This window comes from Cryptomeria japonica, chromosome 1, assembly GCF_030272615.1.
Source record: "Cryptomeria japonica chromosome 1, Sugi_1.0, whole genome shotgun sequence".
NCBI classification, from domain to species: Eukaryota; Viridiplantae; Streptophyta; class Pinopsida; order Cupressales; family Cupressaceae; genus Cryptomeria; species Cryptomeria japonica.
The window spans coordinates 435456842-435477485 of NC_081405.1; the positions used below are offsets into that span (position 1 = coordinate 435456842).

General features: G+C 38.3%; 1 protein-coding gene across 1 annotated transcript in view; it reads left to right on the forward strand.

Moving 5' to 3' along the window:
• LOC131064846 (uncharacterized protein ycf23) overlaps positions 1–20644 on the forward strand; it is a 189738-nt gene that overhangs the window by 66879 nt on the left and 102215 nt on the right. Inside the window, exons 4-5 of the mRNA XM_057999142.2 lie at positions 17024–17086; positions 17289–17348. Of these exons, the coding sequence (XP_057855125.1) occupies positions 17024–17086; positions 17289–17348 (123 nt within the window). The remainder of the gene's footprint in view (positions 1–17023; positions 17087–17288; positions 17349–20644) is intronic.

Sequence of the window (20644 nt, forward strand, 5' to 3'; positions counted from 1 at the left end):
CTTTAGGCAGAGTGCATTGTTGACAGAGATTGAGTACACCATTCTTCATTGTGGATTCGGGTTGCAGAGTAAGGGTTTCAGCATGGCAGATTGATTCTTCAGCTTGGGCGTGATCCTTGCAGCCTTAGGGCCGCCATTTGCAGCAGGTACATCCCACGTGGAACGTAAGGAATGCATGTATTCAGCCTTAGAGGTATTCTTGATTTATGATCACTATTCACCTTTCATTTTGGCATCATTGTTGGATGTAAGTTCCTTGGATCTGCATTGGAATTATTATTTGGTTTTACAAATCAGCAATTTGTCTGGTACAGCTTGTAGCAATTCTGAATTTGGTTGTATGTTCTTATTTATTTTCAGTCTCCTTCATGTTTACTGTTCATTATTCATTACTTGTTTGAAAACTATCAAAAAACACAAAAAGAAACAAACCTTCTGCAACTTCTGTCTATTCTCTAAAACCATCAAAGGAATCACAGGAAAATATAGTTTATTAATTTAAAAACTACAGCAGATCAGCAAGGGGATCCATCAGGGATCTTTCAGTGGTATCAGAGCCTACATCCTGCCAGCCTGTAGGGTTTATGAGAAATTGTCACATCTGGGTATTGGATAGAAGGTTTTGATAATTCATATCAGCAACTGGGTAGTTGTCAACCTACACATTTATGCTTATAGTTGACAACTGGTAAGACAATACGTTGGCCAAAGTCCCAAAATTGTGGAGAACAAACTTTATTTTGATCTCCGGGATCCGTTGGGATATCAGTTTAGTTACAGGTAAATACCATGGCTAGAACTAAAAATTGGGCACTCAAAAGTTTCATCTTCTCCAACACGTAAAAGTAGGATGCCTCCTGCCAAGATATTTAATGATACAGTTATGAGCAGCTATCATCAGTATTGTTCTCTTCCTAAGATGCTACGTGAGCTCCTTTCCTTCACACAATTTATGGGTGTACCCGGAGCAGACGAAGATAACTTGGTAGCTACAAGTTCAGATCAGTGGCAAAGAAGGAAAGAAGAATCAAGGGTGCAGGAATTAGGAATGGACAAAGAACTTTCATTTAGGGGTAATATACCTCTACATAAGAATGTTTTGGTGCCCTCAAGTTCCGATGAGTGGGACAAGAATTTATGTGATGGTTTTGTTAGATTCAACTCAAGGAGACATTAGGACAACTTTGGATAATGAATTGTCCTCACCTTCCGTGCAGGGGATTTCCCAAGAGGCAACTGAGTTAGAGGTTATCAATTCTGATTTTCATGACAGCAGTGAGGTACCTTTGCATCAGCTTGAGGTATCAATGTCTACACTTGTACAAGATGGTGCCAATGGGCTGTCACATGAAGGTATTCAAAATTCGGGTACCAATGATGCTTTGAATGTTGAGAACTCATATCATGATGATTCTGATTTTATAGATCAGACCTTATAATCCAGCCTAGTATGTTCTCTTAGTAGCATTGGACCCCAGGATCGTGAGCCAGTGGGTTGTGCAGACACATGGGATGCAGAAGAGAGTGATGACAGTGCATTTTCAGCAGTATCATCGTTGACGGATGTGGTGTTCTTAGAGGCACAGAGCAGCAGTACTTTGGATGAGGTTGTATCCATGGCCGAGTGCATACACGATGTTGACTACAGAGAGGTACAGGATATAGATACAACTTCTTTCCACAATGTAGATTTTGAGTTTGTATAGTTATAGGAGAGCCAACATTCTCGGACTCCTCATCACCTGATTGGACAACTCAAGGTTGATGACAGGAGCATAGACACAGTTATTGAGCATTTCGATGTCGCTCGCCAGTTGTTGGCTACACATAGTTGGAGCACCCTCATGATTGATGAGCAGGGCAGTAGTGATTTTTCCTTACCAGAGTTTCATGCTCTTTATGGAGCCATTGGGATACTGAAGCATGAGTATTTATAGTTAGTGGCTGACCGAGATTATCTCCTTCAGAGGGATTTTATTAGTTATGGTGCTTTGTTGAGGGAAGAGGAGGAAGTTGATATCCTCTCTCAGGAGCTTGAGGCGACTGTTGTTGCATGGGAGGATACCCAGTTGTCCCTTCAGGAAGCGAACTCCAGATTGGAAGAGCTTTCTGATAGATTGAGAGTGGCACAGACATCATCAGCGATAGATACAGAACAGTGTTCTACTGTGACACTACGAGATTCACCAGAGAGTTGTGATTTGACTCACGATATTACTCCTGTTGACTTGTTTCCTTCTCTGGAAAGCAAATCTTCTTTTACACCTCTTACAGCTAACAAGGGAAACCAATATGTTTCACCGCAGAGCCACAGTGCTCAGTTGAGGTGTATTTTGGATTTTGGATCTCAGACATATGAGTTGTCTTCGGATTCATGGTTTGAGAGCAGTGGGAGTGATGATGAGTTTGATGGACAAGATTATGACACAGAGCCATTGAGCGAGCTTACGAGAGTCCATTTAGATTACCTCGCAAGGAGTGCACTTCATTTCTCTTTTAGTCCGATTGTAGATGATTGAATGGCTCGCAGATGTGAGTTGGTTCGGGACTTATACTATCCGTGTTGCGATAGTGCTCTCCCATCTTCAGAGGATAGAGTTATTGATTGTAGGCACTTGATCCAGCAGTTTGGGATGGATTGTTTGCGGGATCAGCAAACAATCAACCGTTATGATGGGCAGCGACCGTCAGAGTTTTTCATCTCCTTGACATAGAGACTTCATCCAGGATCATCGGGGAAGGATGATGCATGGATTAGTAGGTGTGTTGTTGTGGATGGTTATCACAGGTGTGAGAGTTTCACAGTGGCTGTAGAGAGACACAGTATCGAGGATGCCTCTTACTATCATTGTCTCTTCATGACAGATGGATGTGGATTTAGTTTTATTTGCGATCCAGGTGTTGATTCATTTGATACAGCATCTTATAGGGATTATAGTATGTTGCTCCAGATATTAAGATTATATGGCATTTATATCAGAGGAGAGCAGCAGGAGCAGTTTATGTCCTACAGGTGGTTTGTGTGGGATCATGGTATAGATATGTGTAGTACCTTTCTTTCGTGGATCCTACATGGTTTGCTTCACTTTAGATGTATAGATGTAGTCGTGGGTGTACAGTGGTTGTTGACACTTGGACGGTATGTTCGGAATTTCACGACGATGGAGCTGGAGTTTACTCACTATTCATCTCAATTTATTGAGCAGAGTGGGACGACAGTTGATCCATAGGTTGATTGTCATCAGATAGCTGACGTGGATGAGTTATGTGATGTTACTCTTAGTGAGTACTTTGAGCCAGTTGATGTGGCAGTTTCACCTGATTCTCTAGACAGGGTGATTGTTTCATTGCTGGTTGGTGATTAAATATTTTTAGATGCCAGCCTGGACAGTGATGATTTTAGTCAGTATTATACATTGTCTAGTGAGTTGACATTAGATCTTCCGGCACATCAGCAACAGTGTGTGGCAGTTGTGTGTCACTTGTGTTAGATGGGGTCAGATCACAGAGGGTCTTCCATGGATTGGCATTCATTGGATATTATGACGGATGTTATGCATGTTGGTGATCACAGACACACTAGTGATCTTGGCATTTATGGATATTTGATCTATGGAGATGATATAGTTTTCCATTGCTCTCTTGAGGTATTCAATGGGAGCTATGCTTCGCTCTATGACCCAGGCAGTGTTGATTTGACAACACAGGTGCTTCAGCATTTTGAGGAGCCATTCCAGACCGGGGTATTGCATGTTGTTTATATCAGAGATGAGCAACAGTTACATGCAATGATTTGTTTACGTCTTATTTGGGATGGTGGAGGATTGGTGTTTCAGTTGCTTGTGGGCAAGCAACTCCGAGAGGGGAGGATTGTCATGTCCCCTTTCTAGAGTGGACGTCAGAGACAGAGGAGTTGGCCTATCATTGGAGTCTCGTAGGCTAACAAAGGTTGATTGGGACTCATTCAGTTCATATAGTGATTGGATTTTGGCTTTACAGGCAGTTTGAGGGCCATTTGGAGCAGTTCCTTGATTTTAGGGAGATTCCCTATTTTTTAGGAGGGTGTGACAGTTCCCATATTGGAGGTTCCACGGGACCATGTCATGGTTTCAGTTTCAGGAAGTTTGGGTGTGTTTCCTAGTTTCTTGGAGCATCCCTAGATTTTAGGGATGGGACTGCCAGTTAGTTCAACTTTTCCGGCATCGGTCACAGATAGGTGACAGTTATATTCATGATTGTTTGGTCATTTTGGGCTATTATTGGATATCTGGAGATATTTTAATATATTTAAATATTTCCTAAGTTTGCGATTAAATAAATTAAAATAAGGCTATGTATTTAGTCATTTCGGAGTAATAAGGGATTTCTGGCTTCATCTGGGTTGATATGCCTATGTGTTATAGCTCGTTGGAAAGGTCTTGAACTTTGCTACATGATTCTCACCTTCTAGAGTCTTTTTGGATGCCTGAAGCTATTTATTTGCAATTTAGTGTTATTTTCCTATAGTTGACGCCATAATTAGAAAATAACACTCTTTTCATAATGCGCCAACTTTACTCCCTTTTAGGGTTTGGCTTGGAAAGGAAAGGAGATATAAGGAAATGAAGACCAAATTGTTCATTATCTTTTTACACAATCAAACTTATTTTTGCGAATTAGCTCTGAGTGGGCGATTCTTCATCTGGGACGCAAACCCCAAGATCTGGACTGGCTGGGGCGTAGCCCTCAACAGTTATTGGCATTGGATTCTTCAGGCAGAGTGCATTGTTGACAGAGATTGAGTATGCCATTCTTCATTGTGGATTCAGGTTGCAGAGTAAGGGTTTCAGCATGGTAGATTGATTCTTCAACTTGGGCGTGATCCTTGCAGCCTTAGGGCCGCCATTTGCAGCAGGTACATCCCACATGGAATGTAAGGAATGCATGTATTCAGCCTTAGAGGTATTCTTGATTTATGATCACTATTCACCTTTCAGTTTGGCATCATTGTTGGATGTAAGTTCCTTGGATCAGCATTGGAATTATTATTTGGTTTTACAAATCAGCAATCTGTCTGGTACAGCTTGTAGCAATTCTGAATTTGGCTGTATGTTCTTATTTATTTTCAGTCTCCTTCATGTTTACTGTTCATTATTCATTACTTGTTTGAAAACTATCAAAAAACACAAAAAGAAACAAACCTTCTGCAACTTCTGTCTATTCTCTAAAACCATCAAAGGAATCACAAGAAAATATAGTTTATTAATTTAAAAACTACAGCAGATCAGCAAGGGGATCCATTAGGGATCTTTCAATGGCCAACAAATGGAATGTATGTATCAACAATATCACACTACTCATGATGTGGAAGCCAAAATGGATAGATTTCATTAGTGTCAGATAGCTAAGTTATGGATAGGTAGAATAGTTTGTCCATCTTTGAAACTGACAATAGGGTGCAAATTAGTTACTTAGGTTGCATCAACACCATTATTAATAACCTGCACAACCAATGGCTGGTGGTTCCTAGGCAAGGTGAAATTGCATCCATGAATGCTTCATATTTGTTTTCTACATTATCCTGAAGCATTGTGTGTACTTCAAGGACTGGAGCAAATGATAATTCTAACTTCCCAGACTTCTCCCCATTTTCCTCATTTGATTTTTCTTTTCTTCTCTCCATTTCTCTTCCTGATTTTCTGCAAATGCATTTTTGAAATTGCATGGCCTGTAGGGTGGTTGAAAGATAACTTCTTTATGTGCTTTCTTCCCAATAAGAATGCAGGTTGAATTTCTGCCTCTTTTAATTAGATTTTAAGAATTTTCCTTTGTGAAGGTCCAACTGGTCCTCTTCAATCACACAGGTACATCATCATTATTTGTCCCCTTTTTACAACTCATGTGTTGTTCTTTTATATAATTTTGATTGGAAATATTTACGGAAACATTAAAGATTTCAAAGTAAGAGGGGAAATATTTGTGCGACACATTACCTCGTTTCTATAAAATAGAAGTGGATTTTCTTCTTGGCTCAATTATGCCCAAGTTTTCCTTACTAGAAATCAGTTTACTTATTTTCCATTTATTTCTTCTTCCACACATTTTGTTACATCTTCAAGAAAGAAACAATGTCAAAAAATGATCTAGAAAAACTTATTTGCCTTTTGCAAACAATCAAATTTTTGACACAAACTTCTGCATTTTCCTTTTTGACAAGGTTCCACAATTTTGAAACTTTGTTCATAAATGTTAGATATATAGAATTCAAATGGAATTATTCATAATCATAGGAAGAGGCATATTTGTGGCCATTTCAGACCTACAATGAAAGTTTTTCTCTGCCCCAAATGAAATTTTCAAAGTTGCATGGACATGGATATGGATACAAATATGGATACGGTATTGGGTATGAATACAATCATTTTTTAAGAACCCCATTATGGATAAGGCTGTATACGCTATTCATATAAAACACATACACATATATTTAACACAATTTTCTAAGTTATTGGAGGAGATTTTCATTACTCAAAAGCAATATAGACACATAATTGCTACATAAATAATTATAAGTTGATTTAACAATTTACAACATGCAAAAATAGTAGAGTGCACTGGAAGATAACCCCCAAAATGGGTCACTGAAACAGAAAAAACATTTCATTTGTCTTTCTCATTTGGTGTATGTTTTGTTTATACCAATTTTTTTTTAAATGCATGACTGAAGTTTTTTTAAATTAAATTTAGGAAGATTTATTTCAAATTTTTTAAAAAATCAAATCACATAGTATTCTGCATGGCTGGAAAATCAAGGTTTTTTGGGCATGCATGGGTACGCTATCAGATACGTATCCGGGCCATATTGGATACGTATTCGTTTTGGATACTGGGATACGTGTGCCCAAGGAGGGACAAAGGAGTTTCCGGCTACTTTGAAATTTTTTTCATCGGATTTACTTGGATGGGATTATCCTTCTATTTTAGGTTTTAAAGTGCAAATTCATCCTCTTTTATTTTATTTTTGAAATTCTCCTCCCAATTGATCTGCTAGAAAAATCCATTCATAAGAATTCAAATTACTGATATGTAAAAAGGTAGGTTGAGAGAGCTTTTGATCTATCAATTTGAAACAATGACATAATAGAGTGTCTAGAGAGGAAACACAACCCTTCTCTTCTTGTAGTGCTCGAAGCATAAAAAGCAATAACATATATTGATAATATATTTTATTTCACTTGCAAAATTCCCTAACTGCCATATAGCTAGTGCAGAGAAAGGGATGGAAGGACAATCTGGAAATGTATAATATACTTGACATCTTTTGCAGACTTGGACTCGGAGAGTACACAAGAAGCCCAAAATTTTTGATTGGGCAATAATTCAACAACTTAAAAAGTACTAAAATTTATTATAAAAACACTTTTGTTTTAATTGCAAAGTTCCATTACAAAATGTATAAAACGAGTCTAAAAAACCATGAGGAAGTTTTTTCCATGAAATTTAATTCTTGAATACGTATGGATTACAAAATGGCATTATCATGCAAAGTCAGATAGTGGAGACAATAGCTAGCTACTAACTAATAACTATTATGAATTTATGATGATTTTCTTTGAAAATCATCATCATAAATTTCATATCTAGGCAAGTGGAGAATCTGTATTATGGTCTCATATCAGATTTGTCCGTTCCCTTGCCCCATTTCATCCTTGGATTATAACGGGAGATTTCAATGCTATATTATGTTTGGAGGGAAAAAGGGGCAAAATTTCTAGGCTTGATCCTTTAGCAGAGTTACTAAGGGATAACAATGAGTTTTTGAGGTTGGTGGATGTAAAGCCCTCTAATGGTATGTATACTTGGAATAACAAAAGATGTGGAAAAGAAGCCATTGTAGAGCGTTTGGATAGATTTCTGGTGTCCTGTTATTGGATGGGAGATAACTGGACAACTAGTTCTGAAATTTTAGATTGGAGAGGATCTGATCATTGGCCGGTCAAGTTTAATGCTTCTCAATTTCAGGCTGCAAAAATCCCATCTTTCAAGTTTCAGCTTATATGGCTTCGTGATCCTTCTCTTCAGGACCTCATGTTAGAATGGTGGTAGGAAGGGATACTGGCTTATGGTACTACAATGTTCTCTTTTGTTAAACAACTTCAATATGTTAAGTATAAGCTCAAAAGATGGAATAGGTTATGCTTTGGCAATATCTTTTCGGAAAAATTGCAAGAACTATCTCGTCTTGACACTATAACTCGCATAATTAGAGATCAAGGCCTTTTTGACGAATTGTATAGAGATGAAGCCTTGGCTGTAAGAGATTTAGAAGAATGGGAAATTCGTGAAGAGATTTACTGGAAACAAAAGGCTAGAGTGGATTGGCTCCAGGAAGGATACAGGAACACAAAGTTCTTTCACAACTCTGTTAAGGATAGGAGACATGATAATGCTATCACATCCCTCATTTCTTAGGAGGGTGTTGTTGTGCGAATCGCACACCCATTCCCGTCTTGGACAGGGACCCCCCAGTTTGTGCCTTTCTGTCCTTGCGGAAGAGGAAGGGGATATGAAGGGTCAAGTGCCGCTAAAACCAAATTCAGCCTCTAGGGCCATATTGTGAGCTTAAAACTCCCCAATTCTCGCAAAGTCGGCTAAATGTGAAGAAAGAGTTAAAGCCTGCAATGATGTTGAAATGCCGATTGTCGCCAAGGGATACAAAGGAGATAAAGAATGCAAAGTGTAAACAAAAAACAAAAAAACTGACAAAACTCCTTCAAATCCTGAAATTCGCACTAAGGGGGGGAAATTATATGAGTTTCTAAAAATTGGCAAAATGGATGAAATCCCCGAAATTCGCCAGTATTGGATAAAATACAAGAGGTAAAACTTGACAAACTCCTCCCATTCACCAGAAATCGCACAATGAGGGACAAGTGATAGTTGAAAAGTTTTTAAAATTTGCAAAACCCCCTCAAAATGCCGAAAATCGCATTTCAGAGGGTAAAAGTGCGAAAGGGAAAGAAATTTGCAAAACACTCCAAAATCCCGAAGTTCGCATTATAAGGGAGGAATGTGAAAGTTAAAAAAGTTTGCAAAATACCTCCAAAACCCGAAGTTGGGGTGAAGTGCGTGAAAGTTGAAAAGGTTTGCAAAACCCCTGAAATCACCGAAATTCGCATTGCAAGAGAATGGTGCGAAAAGCTTAAAGTTTGAAAAGTCCTCACAAATGCCGAAAATCGCACGAAGGGGTAAGTGAAAGTTTTTTATAAGTTTGCAAATGGTTCAAAAACCCCAAAAATCGCAGCAGAGGGGAATATTGCGAAAGTGAAAAGGGTTTGCAAAACACTCATTATCACCGAAATCCGCATTCAAAGAGAGGTGCGGAAAGTTTAAAGTTTGTAGAACCACCCTAAAATGCTGGGAATCGCATAATAAGGGTACGTTGGGAAGTTTTAAAATTGGCAAAACCCCTAGAATCCCCGAAAAGTGCGATTTGGAAGAAGAATGATAGAAAGTTTAAAGTTTTAAACTCGCAAAAGCAACTGAAAGCCTGAAGTTTGCATACCAAGGTAAAAACGCGATTTTCGTAAAGTTTGCAAACTCCATCCAAACCCCGAAATTCGGCATCTAGGGGTAAATCGCGATTGTTGTTAAGTATTAAAGTTTTCAAACCCTCCAGAAATGTCGAAGTTCGGCAGCTATGGCGAAAGTTATAAGTTTATAAAACTTGCAAAATGTTCTAAAGCCCCGAATTTCCAATAAGAGGTAAGTTGCGATTTTTCAAAAAGTTGAAAAAAGACAGATTTGCCGAAGTTCGCGTAATGCCAAAATCGCATTCCGAAGGGCAATTCCAAGAGAAAATGAAGAGTTTGCAAATCATGTCTAAATGCCGAAGTTTGAGCCAAAGGGCGAAAGTCGCATTTTTTTTATAGGGGTTGAAGAGGTGTAAGTATCAAAAGTTAAGCATTACAATCACGCCAAACTCCCCTCTCCATCCGCGAAAATCTCACCAAGGAAAAACCACGCAGAAGTGTGAAGGTTTAGGAGGTTTCTGAATGCCCAAGACACCATAGAAGAGAAAATGCCTAAGGCAAAAATCATGCAGAAGGCAAGATCACTTTTTTGCCAGTGAGCCAAGAAGCTTCAATGGATTCAGATTGCCCAAACACCATCAAGACCAAGGATCAGATTTCATTTTCGAAGAGAAAACGACATTTCAAGATACATCTCATCGAGATCTTCACCAAGACGAAGCCAGACGTTTAGAAATTTAATGTTTGATTAGTTAAATTAATTTTAATTTTTCAAATTAATTTATTAAAGTGAAATTGTTGTTCGCAGGTCGTAGGACATCATCGAAGAACCAGGAGAAAGCCTGAAACGTCAAGGAGCCAGGCACTGAACACTGAAGAAGAGGATGCAGGAACACACTACAGGAACGTGAGAGCAACCGAGCATTGGGAAGCATGCTACTGAACAAAGATGAAGTCCACCATCGGGACCAAAGACCAAAGAACACTCTGAATGCTGCAAGTTTATGCCTTCTCGAGAAAAAGCACACAACTGGATTTAATTCCAGGAATTCAGTTTTAAGAACTGAAATTGTTTTATTGTAAACTGCCTGTAGGCCCCACTTAGATATTTTAAAGTAGAGGGGACACAGGTCAGTTATGTCCAACTATCGGATAGACTTGGATTAAAGCCAAATAGTGGCAGGTAGTTGGAATTGTGGTTGAATGGATGAGTGAGAATTTAATGGGCATGGGTTAAAGCTGCTAGTTTCTGGAAGGCAGATCAAGACCCTTGGATGCAGTTAATCCTAGCCTTTGGTTCGTATTGTAAAATCTATAAAAGGCAGAGGCCTTTCTTTTGTAAAGAGGGAGATGGTTAGATAGTTAGACAGTTAGAGAGAATTTTGTAGTTGGATTTTAGAGTTAGAATAGGTTAGATTTTAAGCAGTAGCATAGAGATGCTGCACAAATTGTTGTAATAGGCAGTTGAAATCAATATATAAATATTGATTTGGTGTTTATTGTCTTGTTTTCATCCTGTTTGCATGGTTTCTTTCAGCATTTTAGATAGATCTTTCTGTTTTGGGTGTGTAGGTATTTGATAGATTCAGGCTCATACCATTGAGGATATACTGATTGTGTATCCTTTTGTATGGTTAACCTGAGCCTTTAATTGTGCTTAGTTTAATTGCAGGTGTCCGTTTGAGCTGCGCTAGAATTGGGTGCTTAGTTGTGCGTCTCTAGTCTGAAAATCTTCCAAGTCCCTTTGAAGATTGCACCGTTCCTACAAGGTTGTGAGCTATTCTAGCCAAGCAGGGATTGGTTATGTTGAATCTGTCTACCCGCATACCAATCTTGTTAGTTTTAGGTCTCCTAAACCCTTTCCTTTTGCTCTTTATTACGTAATTTGAGAATCGCAGCAGACCAGCTTGTTGCAAATCGTAAGTCCCCTTGTGCTCCCAGCAAATCACATCGACCACTGAGTAATCCCGCAGTCAAGACTTGACAATCAAAACCTTGAGGTCATCCCCTTTGATCAACAAAACCAGCATTAGGGATTTCCTTATCTCAAGAGAGGATAGGATACTCAGCGAGTACATTCTATTCTGCGTTGGCCGGATGAAGTCGCAAGTTCAGTGATTTTAGACACGTCAACAGGTGTCCATCTCTCTTCTAATAGGGAGATTGCTCAGGAGGCTATTAGATTCTTTGGGGAGTTGTTCACTAATGACTTTGCTCCAGCTAGTCTGGAAGAAAGATTAGTTCTTGATTGTATTCCCTCTATTGTCTCAGCTGAAATGAATCAGAATCTATGTAGACCTATTTCCTTGGAGGAGGTTGAAGGGGTGGTGTTTGGAATGAAGAAGGGTAAAGCCCCATGCCTAGATGGTTTTCCTATTGAATTCTACCAAGAGTTCTGGGAGACTATCAAATGGGATCTTTTGGATGTGGTGTAGGAATCCTACAGGAACAAGCAGATGCTAAGGGCTATGAATGCCACTTTCCTTGCCCTTATTCCCAAGAAGGAGGGTGCCAACTCTTTCAGCTCTTTCCGCCCTATTGCTTTGTGTAATGTGATCTATAAAATTATTACAAAATTGATTGCAAATAGAATTAAAGGGTGGCTACCTAATTTGATATTTGAGGAACAGGGATGATTTGTTGCTGGTAGACAAATTCTCGATGGGATTGTTATAGCTTCTGAAGCGATACATTCTATGGCATCATCAAAGAAGAAAGCTATGTTCATTAAGTTGGATATGGCCAAGGCTTATGACAGAGTTAGATGGAGTTTTCTTCGCAAAATTCTTGAAGCTTTTGGTTTTGTTGGGGACTGGATTAACTGGGTTATGAGTTGTGTTTCAACCCCGTCCTTTTCTGTTCTCATCAATAGTGTGCCCACTAAACTTTTTGGTGCTTCAAGAGGCTTAAGAAACGGTGATCCTCTTTCCCCATACTTGTTCGTCCTTATGGCGAAAGGTCTTGGAAGACTAATTGGTTCTAGAGCTAGGCATGGTTTGATTAAAGGTTGGGATTGGGGCAATGGTCTTTCCCCCTTTTCCCATCTTCAATTTGTTGATGAAACAACTCTAATGGGCATTGCTAAACTTTTGGAGGCTACTAATATTAGGAAGGCTCTAGATATCTACTTGATAGGCTCTAGACAACAGATTAATGAAGATAGGTCTTTTATCTACTTCTTCAACACGCATCTTGCTATTCAAGCTAGGATTGCCAGGGTTCTTAGATTTCAGGTTGGTGCTCTTCTTGTTGTTTATCTTGGGATACCTATATCTGATCACCTCCTGAATAAGGCTTGTTGGCAAGTTGTTTTGGATAAGCTTCGCAAGAAGGTAAGTCACTGGACTTATAGATGGTTGTCTTCAGCTGGGAGAATGATTCTCTTAAAGACTGTGGTTTAGGTTCTCCCTATCTATAGATTTTTTGTGTAGACTGCCCCTGTCAGCTTCATTGAGGAATTTGATTCGTTATCCAGACAGTTTCTCTAGATTGGTAATTTGCTTTCTTCAAAGTGGATTTTAGTAAGATGGGACTCCGTTTGTAGACCAATACATTATGGTGGTCTTGGTCTTCGACAAGCAGGTATGAATAGTTGTGTTTTGGTTGGCAAGCTTTTCTAGAGATGGTGCACCTGTCAAGAGTATATTCCTAGATGCAATATGACAGGTAAGGGCTCTATGATATGGTATACCCTCATAAGAGGAGCTCAGGTTGTAAAGTAGGGTCTTTTTTGGATTTGTAACAAAGGAGCTGAAGCCCTCTTTTGGCATGATTCTTGGAATGGCTTTCCTCCCATCCTTTCCCAGTTCCCACAGCTTCAGCCTCTGGGCGATAGATTTTTTGAAGTGGGGTGGACTAGAGTTGAGGATTTTAAAAGGTACCAGAGTTTTGGATCAAGGGAAGTGGCTACTTGGAAAGAACCTCATGAATGGCCTTTGGGAGGGTCTGCTGAGTCTCGGGATGAGTTAGCAAGGATTTTGGTAGGAAGAATTTGTAGTTCCCTAAGGGGACGAGATGTTCTAGCCTAGGGGCCTGACCCAAAAGGGAAATTTTCTGTTTCTTCAGGGTACTCAGAGTTGGACTGCCTAACTCATGGCAGGGTGATTACTCCTTGGTGGAAATAGGTTTGAAATAGATTCTAATGGCCCAAATGTAACTTCTTCTTATGGTTGGTGGTTCAAAATAGGTGTTTAACCTAGGAAAATCTTTGGAAAAGGGGATTTCATGGTCCTTCCAGATGCATTTTGTGTAACAAATGTGAGGAACATGCTTCTCAACTTTTCTTTTAGCATGACTTCTCTAATCAAATTTGTCATTTCTGGTGGGGTGCTTGGAAACATGCTTGTGTTCATGCTAATATCCTTCTGGATTTTTGGAACAGCCTTGGGAGACCCCCAGCTAAAACCTCTTTCCTCCAGGTAGCTTGGGATATTGGTCCCTCTTTTATTATCTAGCAACTGTGATTAGAAAGGAACCGCAGGATTTTTCAAGATAAGAAGATATTGGTTCAACAGGTTTGGCAAAGAATAATTATTATGCTACAAGAAATTTCACTGGCAAAGTGTGACCTCTCAGTTAATGTGGATCCAGGTGACGTTCTTGTTATTCAAAATTTGAACATTTTGGGGGATGTTAATTGTGTTCGTCTTATGAGTAGGTAGGTTAGCCACTGCTATGCCAAGAAGAAGGCTCAAAGAACTGGTAAGTGGTCTCTTCCCCTCCTTGGATTTCTCAAGATTAATATTGATGGCTCTTCTCGAGGAAATCCAGGAAATGCGGGAATAGGGGGAATTGGCAGGGATAGCCTTGGGAACATAACCTTTGTTTTTTCTGCTTACAAGGGATATCATACTAACAATTTTATGGAAGCTTTGGCTGTTCTCTATGCTGTTGAGCGAGCTTGTACTCTTGGATGGAGCAAGGTTGTTTGTGAGTCAGATTCTTAGATTGTTATGGACATGTTGAATAGACGGAAACTGGAAGGTGTGGACTGGCATCTGGCTGTTGTTGGCAAACAAATTTTGAATTTGATAGATTCTTTAGATTCAGTCTCCTTCTGCTATATTCCCAGAGAGTGGAATAAAGCAGCGAATTGTCTTGCTAAGTGGGCTTCTGAAAAGATGATTGGCTGGAGTGTTGGGAGCAGCGATGATTTGCCTCGGGTTTATATTCAGACTCTTAATAAGATTGTTGAAGAGGATAGGTTAGGGTAGTTCTGGTGGCCTGTTGGGGAGCCTATTGTTTCTTACTGTATGCTCCTTTGTGCTTTCTGATTCAATAAATTTTTACCCTCTTTTCAAAAAGAGCAATTTTTTTTTAAAGCTTAAAAATAAAGGATTTAATTTGAATATAAAATTAAGTTAAAGTTACCTTAACAATCTCTATAGCTGTAGTTGCAAAATCACAATCAAAAAATATTTTTTTGTGATCCTTTCTCCATCAGCCTTCTTTGAATAAGTTGAGTCTACCCATGGTTGACTCACAAATATCTTCTTGAAGGGAGTCAATAAATTGGTAATACCTTGCAACATTAGAAAATTAGTTGCAAACCTTGTAGCATCCAATCGCACAAGCTCTACCCTCTTGGTGTGATCTCTCATTAGTTGAAGAACCCATGGGTGATTATATATATTTTTTGTTATATCTCTTGCTTCTACAATTGGTTCCACCCAATAAATTTTGCCTATGTCCTCCAAAAGAAGGTCAAGGCAATGAGTTGCACAAGGGATCCAAAAAAGTGTTTGAATGCCTCTTTTGATGCAATCTTCCAACTGCTACATATGCCGCTACATTGTTAGTAATAACTTGGTCTTCATTTTCTATGCCCACCTCTAAAACAATCTCCTCCAATATCAAGCTCCAATTGTCTGCATTCTTTATTATGTCAAAGGCATCTATTGACTTTAGAAAAACCTTCGCACCATTTGAAGAAACTAAAAAATTGATGAGAGTGTGGTTCCTTCCACCCATCTGAAAGAATTGAGCATCCAAACTTTTGCCATTGGTCCTTTTCATCTTCCACAATTTGTTTAGCATCTACAATAGCATCTTTGAGAAACTAGCCACTTAAATCTTTTGGAGTGGGAGCCTTGTACCCTTTCCTTGCTATTATCAATGCTATCACCAAACACTCCCAATATGGACTATTTGCCACATTGAAGGGAAGGTTGTTATAATACGAAATATTTGCACAAGTCTTATTTGCTTCTTTGTGCACCTACCTATTCCACCCAGTAGCTTCCAATGAAGGTTATGATCCTAGTTCATTTCGAGGCACAAGAAAAGTGGACTTTACTTGAAATGGACGAGGAGGATGGGACATGCATACATGACCACAACTAGAGCCCCAAATACCTTGCATATCCACCTTAGAGTCTCTTGAAAAATTAGGACCAATGGCTTATTGTATGGCTGCTTGTGTCTTCTCTCTTTCCAATTTATTTTTATGTAGTGCTGCAAGAAGGGCTATCATCTCTTGTTTCACCTCTTCAAGGGATGCTGGACATTCCTTGGCATCACGGCAAAGAATGCTTGCAAGATGGTATTTCAGGCGATTGATGCCTCCACTAAGCCTCTTCGTGCACCAGGTACAAATAATGTTCCCTTGTAAAGGTCTCGTTACTGTCATATTTCCAAGTGGGGTCATGGCTATGAGGGGCTCTCTTTCTAATGGGCTGTCTTGCACTGTTGAGTCTGAACCAAATGTAAAGCCAGATGCCATTGTGATTATATATTAACCTACATATTGGTAACGACAAAAATAGTGGTTAATTTTTTTTAACATACTAAAAAAATTACAAATCATTCGTAAATTTACAGATGCACAACTAGCATATTTGATAGGAGTTAGGATGACTACTAGATTAGGAATTTGCAGTTGCATGACCTGCATATTATTATTATTTCTCTTCTTTCATCCCTTAGCCTATATAACTTTTTTTTTCTCTATATATTCAAAATGCATTTAGATAATACTAAGTTTGGAAACTATGGAGAACGTGGAGGCATAGTTAATAGCCAAGCGATGACCAATGACCAACCTAGCAAAATATTAGTTTGTAAGCCAATGCAATTGCATAGACTGCAACTCTATTTATCCTATTTGCTTTCAATATTCTGCACAAAATGTAATTATTCATCAAGATCCCGAAGCTTGGAAAGTGGAGTTTTGCAAATTCATTTCATAATTTAAGTAAGCTCTACAAAACAGATTCATAGATGGCATCTATTCTAAACAGCCAAACAAATTTTTTTTTTTGGGTGAGTGATTCACCGCCCTTGCATAACTCATGAGTAATTCACAATGTTTTGAAATGGGAGATGTTCTCAATGTATTATGATCAAATTATTTTGGTACTATTAGTTGCAAATAACTAAATTTATAAAGTTCAATTTCTTTCACACATTGAAAATTCTGAATTTTCATTCACCCAATTATGTTTTTGAATTTCTTAAGCTTCTCAAATAGATGTGTAATTCTTCCTTTTATATTGATTTGTTTTCATGTGTAGGTGTGTGTTTCAGCAGTGGAGCCTGAAGCCTTTGTCAATGCAGTAGAAGCAGGAGCTCAAATGGTAGAGTACATGACATGTTTATGATAAAATGCTACTTTGTATCAAAGATTGTACAAATTTATTATGAGAGTGTACTATAGCAACTTACACTAAAAACGGCTTTAAATTGATGTAAACAGAGACATCAACCTGAAAGATAACTAGTGTAGTAGGTAGTGATTGTTTTACTTTTCTTGACTGATGTTTGGCTTTTATTGTACAGGTTGAGATTGGAAATTATGATTCCTTCTATGAAACAGGAAGAATATTTTCTCCAGAGGAGGTACTTTGAATGTTGTCTTTGTCATGTCTATTCACACATATTGCCAAATATCATATATGTAAATTTATAATTTCTGATCATAACCATTATGTTTCATGAAACGATTGATCAAATTCATATTCAGATTGTATGACAGTTGATATCATATTTAACCTATCTTTAGCAAACATTCAAAAATATTTGCTTCAATTTCAAATGAGTTTTTTAATCTAAAGAAGTATGCAAATTAGTGCAAAAAGAGCACTTGTGGCTAAACATCTGTTGAGGAGTATATTAGGTATGTCAAAACTGATTATTGCTTACTTTCTATGTGATAATGAGTTTGTAGGAAAGTGATTCAATCCATATTTCTTTGAATTTTTTCTACTATCCTGGTTTAAGATATAATACTAAAAGCCTAGCATAAAGTATCACGAGTAAGGGCAAGATGATGCTTGGTTTGACTTTGGGCTAATAGTGATCTGATTTACATACAAGGGGTGCTCATATATCTGTACCAAACAAGGGTTTAAAATTCCATCAATGATTGGAACTTTGTTCAGTACATGATCAAAGATGAACATTTCTCTTAATATTTTAAAGAAATATAAATACTAGGAAAATGCTGATATAGAAGTAAGCACAGTTTTAGGAATATTTGACACTTTTGCATTTCTAATCTCATCAATGTTGCCATTCTTTTGCATATCAGTCAACAAGGCCAATATAATTGAACTTTGTATGCAATTTTAGTACAGGTCTTTTGGGTCCAAATTAGCTCCTTGAAGATTGTTTTCTTTTTGTTGGTTCACCTTTGTCACTTTTTCGGCCTAATCTTGAATTGAGATTGGCACTAATGTCATTCATATAAGTTCTTAAGGAAACGATATCATGGCAGACAACCTTTTAATAGATTTAATGAGTGTTGCAAACAAGAATCCAATTTATTAAGACTATTTATTGACTAGTGAAATTGAACTTATAGGTAAATTTACAAAGGCAAATTTGTACGACTGCTGCTAATCTTAGCTCAACTAACCTATATGGATGTTATAATGTTTTAAGTACTTCTTCCAATCAAACATAGCATCACCTGTGAGTATTAAATATATATAATCTATTTTGCTTGATGTCATTCCCAAGAAAATTGTTGCATATTTGCCGCTCTTTTTTATTGTCTGTACAGCTAAATGAATAAGTCAAACAAATTTCACCCAATACATGTGGAAGTTGACAAGTCCAGCTACTTAGATACAATATGCACACAATGAAGATGTCTTATGACACCTAAACAGCAACAAGCCATGAAAGAAATGTAATGTAAGGTTCCACCCCTAATTTTTTTTGCACTTCCCTCCAAACTCAGTTATTAGACATTATGTCAAAACAGTTTGCTTGTGTGTTGGTTATAAGTTTTCAGATTGCATTTATGACAGCGTATGTTTGCTGAGCCGAGTTCAATGATAGATATATGGATATAAATTCAATGGCAATTCACTCAAGATTTAAGAGAAAAGGCAGATAAATATAATAGAACTGAAACTGAGCAATTGCATTCAATGAGACACCTGAATATTTTTTCAAAGAGGTAAAATGAGAGTTTTTAGTTTTATGACCTGTTATCAGATTTACATACAGTCCTTTAGTAATTGAACAACAGCAAACCACATGAACAGGCCGCTCAGATTTATGCACAGCCTGTAATTTTGAACAGCAACTAGTTACCATGAATAAAATAGTGAAGTTTGCTTCCTATGCACTAACCTGTAATTTGCATTATTGGACAGAATTTAGTATAGATTATATGGCAGTCATATAGGCAAGGACTGGAGATATAAGAGACTTCTACTCCTCATGCATAAGCTCAAAAAATGGCCCACACCTTTGTTGGGTCTGCTCATTCTTCTGTCACAGTTCTACATCCCATACTATGGCCAGTCAACCTCCATACGAAACAAATTGCACAGTAAGGAAGGCATCACATTGAGATAGTGATGTAACCTCTGAAATGCTTCTTCAAAGCTCCAAATAGACTGCAGAAGTTTCCCACGTCCACACCTTAGTGCTTCCAGCAATGGATTCTTAACCACATGTCCCCCTTATAGAAGTTGGCAGCTAGCAATATACTTGGAAAGTCAACTTTTTATCTGTCTTTGAAGACTCAGAACCTATCAAGCCACTTTCTGAAATCCCACATCAACTCTAAAGGGCATGACTTCCTCAATGAATTCAGAAACCTTCTTACTATGGGAGATTCCTTTTTACTCCACGACATTAAAATTGTCTTATGTACTCACTTTGTCCTTTTTGTATTGCCTGACAAAATTCCACAGGGATGCGTCAGCGCCCCCCACAAAAAAAAACCATATCCCCTATAGGGGGACATTTCCAAGACTTGGGGACTTGGGGGAAATGTCCCCCCATAGTGTTGTGCCTTGCACACATTCCCCGTCATTGACAGGGTCCCCCCTTTCGTCTTGTTACCTCGTTGAGGTCCTGAGTGAAATTTTGTAGCCAAGCAGAGTAGGTTGCAATAGCGAGGAATTTGAGCTTGAGACGATGATTTGGACCTAAAATTGAGCTAGCCCGAGTCTTAGATTCTGAAGAATTCACACTTTGAAAGTGAGGAGGCACGATTTGACATCTAAACCGGATAGCCAAGTTAACCTGGTAGGCGTTAAACTTGAGAAATGAAGATCACTCAAAACACTCCAATAGCCCGAATTTCATGGTCGAGGGGGCATTTTAACTTAAAAGACTTAGTTGCTAAACGAGTCGTGTATTTTGATCATAAGGCTCAAATTTAACATGTAACTTAGACATTTTAAAGAATTTCTCACCTTTTTCACCTAAAGGCCGAAGTTTGCAAATGAAAGGCGTTTTAGTAAATTCTTATATATTTGGCTAATTGGCCCGGATTTGAAGACTTAGGCAAAAGGAGAAAGAAGTGAAAACCGTGCAAAATAGTCAAAAAGCCCGAAATCATCAAAGGGGGCATTTTTAGCAAAAATCTCCCAAAATGATCAAAATGGCTGAAAAAGGAAGGGCATTTTAAATTGATTCAAGAGAATTTCACACATTTTAGGCTAAAGGCCTGATTTTATTAACAGGAAACTCTAACACAAAGACCAAATCACACATTTCGGCTCTATAGCCCGAATTTAAAAGAAAAAGGTCATTTAGAAGCGAAATCGCCCATTCTTATCCAAAAGGCGTGAAGTTTTTGAAAACTTAAGGCGATATAACTTGAGAAGTGAAAATCGCGCAAAAGGCCCCAAAGGCCTGAAATTGCCATAAAGGGGCGTTCAAAATGTTTA